This window comes from Hyla sarda, chromosome 10 (assembly GCF_029499605.1).
Source record: "Hyla sarda isolate aHylSar1 chromosome 10, aHylSar1.hap1, whole genome shotgun sequence".
Taxonomy (NCBI): Eukaryota; Metazoa; Chordata; class Amphibia; order Anura; family Hylidae; genus Hyla; species Hyla sarda.
The window spans coordinates 115,065,210-115,072,645 of record NC_079198.1 but is presented as its reverse complement, the minus strand read 5'-3'; the positions used below and the strand labels follow the sequence as shown (position 1 = coordinate 115,072,645).

At 41.3% G+C, this 7,436-nt stretch overlaps 1 protein-coding gene across 1 annotated transcript; it reads right to left on the bottom strand.

The window, feature by feature from the left end:
• LOC130293236 (olfactory receptor 6N1-like) lies at positions 1-930 on the bottom strand. The gene has a single exon (XM_056541738.1). It carries the CDS (start codon positions 928-930, stop codon positions 1-3), a length of 930 nt encoding a protein of 309 aa, XP_056397713.1.
• Between the last annotated feature and the right edge of the window lie 6,506 nt (positions 931-7,436).

The window sequence follows — 7,436 nt, the reverse complement described above, 5'->3', positions numbered from 1 at the left end:
TTATTTTGACAGTAAAAGTTTATATAGGCATCTTTTTATTTCCTCATTTCTCAGTCCATAGATGATGGGGTTGGCTAAAGGTATAAAGACAGCATAGGTGAGGCCCACCACCCGGTCATAGTCTACAGAGTAACTACTTGTCACACGTATATACATAAAACTAATGCTGCCAAAAGACAGAGTGACAACAATAAGGTGCGCCCCGCAGGTAGAGAAGGCTTTCCGGCGTCCATCTTTTGACTTAATCCTTAGGATAATGTATATTATCCTGGTGTAAGAGAAAAAAACAAATGCAGAAGTCAGGAGGATGACAATGGAGCTGACAATAAATTCGACCATTATATATAACCGAGTATCTGTACATGCCAAGGAGATCAATGGAGGGAAGTCACAGAATACATTCTCAATACGGTTTGGACCACAAAATGGAAGGATAGAAATAAAGATAGTTTCAATGACCGGGGTTAGAATTCCTCCAATAAAAATAGCGGCAATTAAATTGATATATAGGCCAGTAGTCATAATAGATGAGTATCTCAATGGCTTACAGATGGCCAAATATCGGTCATATGCCATGATTGTGAGGATGTAGCATTCAGCTGCTCCAAGAGCATGTAGGAAATAAGCCTGCACAAGGCATCCATTCAAAGAGATCTTCTTCTCTTCATCCAATAGGTCGGCCAACATTTTTGGAATAGTGACGGCCGTGTAGCAGATTTCCAAGGAAGATAAAGCAGCAATAAAGAAGTACATGGGGGAGTGCAGGGCGGACTCTCTGCAGATTATAAGCAGTATTACAGCATTGCCAGAAATGATAAACAGGTAGATGACAAGAAGGATGATGAACAGAAGAACATTGAAGGGCTGAAGAGTTTTGAATCCTTGTAACACAATTTCATAGACTCGGCTATCATTGAAGATTCTTTCCATCTCTTTTTCTTCTAACATACGGATTTAAAATTCTCGATGCACAGAACTCCATTTTAAAGCTGAAAGATGTTGAATCTAAGGAAGTAAAATATCAAGCAGGAGCATATAAATGTCATTGTCAGGAAGGAATAACTTATCCTTGGTCCAGCTTTTAGTGCTCTGTTACATCTATAATGAAAATAATAAAAATGTACAGGAAGTTTTGATTTGATGTTCCCTACTACGTTGTATGCACAGCTGCAATGCAGTTTAATATGTCCGCAGAGTTGCAAATTACAATCAACCCATGTTTAGCTGGATTCAGCAAGTGTCTTAAAAAAAGAGTTCTACTGAAATTTACATTATATATAGTTCCCCTATAAAAATCAATAGGGTTGTATAAAAAAAAAAAAAAAAAAGAGGTTGCCTAACTTATAAAACCTTTTCCAAATATCCTATATTCAAAATTCATAGATGAGATCCTTTCTTCAGGACCCCTATTTTTAAACCAGAGTAGAGAGGGACAGGCCTGGTGCAAGGATTTTTTTTCTACTCTAGGTAAAAGCTAATTTTGCAATCCCTTGACCCTGTCCATTGGCTCCGTTGTTTGACGCACCCCACCTTACTACTGGGGTGATACACTGTAACAAACCTCCTTCTCATGTAATCACTTGCTACTGGGGTGGAAGGGTTTAGCTGGATGGGCGGGTGCTTCAGATGCTTGCTAACTTTATTGCTGTGGGCAGAACGGCACCCCCATCAAAAGTGCATTCTAGGCAGCTGCCTATTTTGCCTATCGGCAGAGCCGGCCCTGGAGAGTGGTTATAAAGAGCAACCTATTGATTTCAGTGCAAATTGTGCAATACTTTGTTTTTCCTTGTGATGGCGCTGCAGCAAAATCAAGCACTGAAATGCCCCTTAAGCAAAATAATGCTAATCCCGGGGGTCCCACAGCAGGATACCCCAATGAGCTAATTTTCAGGGAACCTTCTAACCCTCTAAGTAGGGATTGTCAAAAGAAGAAAAAATCTTTTTGTCTTGGGTTTCATTATACTACTATCTTTTGTTGCAAACTGAGTTACACATAAATGAAAACTAGTACCTTGACATAGCTTCTAAACAATCATAAAAACAAGCACAAATGTCAGGAAGATGTCACATAGGGCAGGGAAGAGTTTATCCCAGAATCTGCATAGTCGCCCTAAGTAGCGGCTTTACAACTGGGCACCAGTCCACTAAAGTGCAGGGGCGACATAGTCAAAACATTAAACATGAACAGTAGGAGGTCGGGGACACTGGTCAGAATAAGGAATGTTACAAACTAAGTCAGGAAACCAAGATACTAAACAACGGCAGGAATGCAAAGTTGACACAAACAGATATCAGCGAAACATGGCAGAAGGTACCGTATTTTTCGCCCTATAGGACACACCGGCATATAAGACGCACCCAATTTTAAAGGTGCATAATCTAGAAAAAAAAAAGATTCTGCACCCAACAGTGATCTTCAACCTGCGGACCTCCAGATGTTGTAAAACTACAACTCCCAGCATGCCCGGACAGCCAACGGCTGTCCGGGCATGCTGGGAGTTGTAGTTTTGCAACATCTGGAGGTCCGCAGGTTGAAGATCACTGGATAGGAGGTAGTACTCACGTATCCCCGCCGCTCCGGACCCGTCACCACTCGTCACAGCTGCCCTGGATGTCGCTCCATCGCTGTCGCCACGTCCCCGGGGTGTCCCTGACGCTCCGGACGTCTTCTTCCCCGGGATCCACACTCTCCGTCACCATCATCATGTCGCTACGCACGCCGCTCCTATTGGATGATGCGACAACGTGATGACGTCAAAGGAGAGCGCCGCCATGCAGGGGATCCCGGCACGGAGCAGACACCGAGGAGGCAGGTAAGGTCCCTCCCGGGTTTCCTGTAAGCTGTTCCGGACGCCGCGATTTCACAACGGCGGTCCCGAACAGCCCGACTGAACAGCCGGGTTACCGTCACTATCGCTTCAGACGCGGCGGTCAGCTTTGATCACTGCGTCTGAAGGGTTAATACAGGGCATCACCGCGATTGGTGATGTCCTGTATTAGCCGCGGGTCCCGGCTGTTGATGGCTGCAGGGACCGACCCGATAGGTGTGTATTCGCCGTATAAGACGCACCAACTTTTCCCCCCCAGTTTTGGGGAAGAAAAAGTGCGTCTTATACGGCGAAAAATACTGTATATAATGTACAGAAAACAGCCTATGAACAAAAGCAAGATATGGCAGGCATGAGAATATGAACAAAACTGGATTATAGGAAATATATAACTGCAAGATTAAACCAGGAATGCGGGGGGTGGTGGTTTCTGAAGTCATAACACTATATAGTGTCGGATGTAATAAAAACAATTCACACAAGACACAGGAACTAAACAGACTCCCGGTTAAGGACAAAGCGACTAGATAAAAAACAGATCTAGTCATGAGAAATATACTCAAAATACAAAGAAGTCTAAACAGGGGTCGCGTTTCAGGATTCCCAGAAACAGGTATGAAAACAAGCCAAAATACAAGGAACAAGTTGCTAACACTGGTACATAACTAACATAACATAACAGACCAGTACAGACAAATACCTAACAACAGCACAAAGCCAATACACAAACGGGTGAACTACAACGACCATGGCTTAACACCAAGTTACATGAGTGTACAGACAGAGGCAAAGGGCAAAGTGAAATTAGCAGCAAGTCTGAAAGGCTCAAGAGGCCAGAAATAACCCCTCCTAGCTGCTGATTGGCCCAGACCTGTAACACTTACCTGACGAGAGAGCAACATGCACAGTCTGACCAGGTGCGATTGTTACAACAAAACTAGGTTACTGCAAACAAAAGAGATTACTGATGCAGTAACATTCAGTCAATGTAACAATTTTAACCAATAATCTTAGATCATACAGTCATATTTTGTTGTCCTTTATTTGTTCAAAATGCTTTGAAAAGTTACCAGATGCTGATATACTTTTTACATGTATGCAGATGGTCATTCAGTATTTTTAAAGGGGTACTCCGGTGAAAACCTTTTTTCTTTTAAAACAACTGGTGGCAGAAAGTTAAACATATTTGTAAATTACTTCTAGTAAAAAATCTTAATCCTTCCTGTACTTATTAGCTGCTGAATACTACAGTGGAAATTCTTTTGTTTTTGGAATGCTCTCTGATGACATCACGAGCACAGTTCTCTCTGCTGACATTATTATTATAATAATAATAATAATGCTTTATTTATTGTTGTCCTTAGTGGGATTTGAACCCATGTCCCCAGCACTGCAAGGGAGCAGTGCTAACCACTGAGCCGCCATGCTGCCCTTAGCATACATCTGCTATGCATCTGCTATGCATGGTTGCTAAAATGGACAGAGATGTCAGCAGAGAGCACTGTGCTCGTGATGTCATCAGTGTTCCAAAAAAGAAAGGAATTTCCTCTGTAGCATTCAGCAGCTAATAAGTACTGGAAGGATAAAGATTTTTTAATAGAAGTAATTTACAAATATGTTTATCTTTCTGCCACCAGTTGATTTAAAAGAAAAAAAGTTTTCACCGGAGTACCCCTTTAACTACTGCACTGGATCTTGTTTCTGTGATTAACTGGTGAAGTCACATGACAGATGTCAAGATATCATTACATACATTTTGTGTGCAATGGCAAAAGGGACTGTCAAAAGATGTAGAAACTATAATGTACAGTACATTCCGTGCAAGTTTTTAGACCCTTTTACTTTTTATAAGTTGGGAACTTGTGGTAAAATGAAAGTCTCTACTCAATATCCCATATTGATGAAGCAAAAACGGAAGGTTTGAAATATTTGCTAATATATGGAGAAGGAAAAACTAAACTCTTGCATTCACATAAGTATTCAGACATGGACATTCACCCAGGACTTAGTTGAAGCCCCTTTGGCAATTATTCCACCCTCCAGTCTTCTTGGGGATGAGGTCACAAGGTTAACACACCTGAATTTGGAAAATTTCTGTCATTCTTCTCTACAGATCCTCTCTGGCTCTGTCAGGTTGGATGGGAACCATTTGTGGAAGCCATTTTCAGGTCTCTCCAGATATGTTTTATTGGGTTCAGGTCAGGTCTCAGGCTGGGTCATTCAAGGACACTCTTAGAGGTTTCCCTAAGTGGCTCCTGTGTTGTCTCGGCTGTGTGCTTAAGGTCATTGCCTTGTTGGAAGGTGAACCTTCCGCTCAGTCTGAAATCCAGAGCTCTGGACCAGGTTTTCAATAAAAATATATCTGTACTTTGCCCCATTCAGATTTCCCTTAACCCTGACCAGTCTCCCCGTCCCAGCTGCTGACCCCACTATGCTTCACTGTAGTGATGTTATCAGGTAGGTGATGGTCAATGCCTGGTTTCCATGAAGCATGAAGCTTAGAATTTAGGCCAAAAACTTAAAAACTTCAATCTTGGTTTTATCAGACCGAAAATCTTCTTCTCACAGTTTGAGAGTCCTTTAGTTTTTTTTTTTTTTGTAGGCATTTTTTAAGCATCTTTTCCTGAGTAGAGGCTTCTTTCTGCTCACTCTGCCAAAAAGCCCTGATTGGTGGAGGCTGCAGTAATGGTTGACCTTCTGGAAGTTTCTCTCTTCTGAATACAGGATGTTTGGAGCTCAGCTAGAGAGACTATTGGGTTCTTGGTCACCTCTCTTACCAAGACCCTTCTGCCCTGATTACTTAGTTTAGTGGGGCGGTCAGCTCTAGGAAGAGTCCTAGTTGTTCACAACTTCTTCCATTTAAGAATTATGGAGGCCACTGTGCTCTTGGAAACCTTTAGTGCAGAAGAAGTTTTTTTTGTACTCTTCTCCAGATCTTTCCACACAATCCTGTCTCTGAGCTCTACAGGCAGTTATTTCTACCTCATGACTTGGTTTTTGCTCTGATATACATTGTCAGCTATGAGATGTTATATAGACAGGGCTGCCTCTTCCCATATCCTGTCCAATAAGATAAATTTACCACAAGTGACTCCGATCAACGAGTAGAAACATCTCAGAGATGATCAAGAGAAATAGAAGGAACCAGAGCTAAAGTGTCATAGCAAAGGGTCTGAATACTTACATCCATATGTCCTTTCAAAATTTTAGTTTTAATTTTTAATAAATTCCCAGTTTTAAGTGCAGAATGATGGGGCATTTTTTTTAGCACAAGGCCCGAACATAACAAAATGCAAAAAAGTCTAAGGGTTTGAAGACTTTTCCGAATGCATTGTTGGTAGATCACAATTCCTTTATTTTACTGTTTCTTAAAATTTGTAATTTTCAGTCTTGTAAAACTGTTATAGTGATAGTAAGAGCTATGTAAAGCAGATAAGAAGTAAGGGTAGAGTAACTCAATACCCTATGATGACAAAGTCATAACAGAATGGTAGAAATCTTTGCTAATTTATTGAACATTAAAAACAAAATTCTTGCAGTGACATAAGTATTCAGATCCTTCACTCAGGACTTAGTTGGAGCCCCAGAGATGTGAGTCTAAAAACTACTGCTGCCTAAAAAGTCTAAAAATCAACTGGTGCCAAAAAGTTATGCAGATTTCTAAATTACTTCTATGTAAAAATCGTAATCCTTCCAGTACTTATCAGCTACTGTATGTTCCAGAGGAAGTTGTGTAGTTCTTTCCAGTCTGACCACAGTGCTCTCTACTGACACCTCTGTCCATGTCAGGAACTGTCCAGAGCTGGAGAGGTTTTCAATGGGGATTTGCTCCTACTCTGGACAGTTCTTGACACAGACAGAGGTGTCAGCAGAGAGTACTGATGTCAGATGGAAAGAACTATACAATTTCCTCAGCAGCTGACAAGTACTGGAAGGATTAGGAGTTTTAAATAGTCATTTACAAAGTCATTTACAAATTTGTACAACATTCTGGCACCAGTTTGTTTTCCACCAGAGTACCTCTTTAAGTCTCTGTGACCCCCATTGTTTGTTCACCAGTTTTCCTTCCTTGGGCATCTTTTCATAGGTACTAGCTACTGCATACGGAGTATGCCCCACAAGACCTGCCATGTTGGAGATGCTCTTACCCAGTCATATATTCATCCTAATTTGGCCTTTGTCACAGTTGCACAAATCCTTTATTTGCAAATTTTTCCTGCTTCCAACACATTGGGCCTCATTTACTAAGCTGAAAACGACCAGTTTTTGTCTGGTTATTTTGTCTAAGACATGTCTGCACCAGTGTGCGCCTGAAAAATCCGACAAACCCCGAAAAAGGGGCATGGTCTGACACAAAAAGGGGCATGGTTTCACAACCCGACCGATTTACTATGGAATTCACAGAAAATCCTGTTGGTAAATGGCTGGAAATATCGACCTAGAAAAAGCTGGTCAGAAAATGTTCCCGACTTTTCCCAATAGTAAAAACCCAAAACTCTTAGTAAATGAGGCCCATTAACTTCAATAACCGACTGATTACTTGCTAATATATCCCATTTTACATATTAAATGTTCACTTTACATTTTTAATGTTATGGCTGATACGTG

Coding starts and splice junctions, on each gene's coding strand:
- LOC130293236 (XM_056541738.1), bottom strand. CDS start 930: ATGGAAAGAATCTTCAATGATAGCCGAGTCTATGAAATTGTGTTACAA.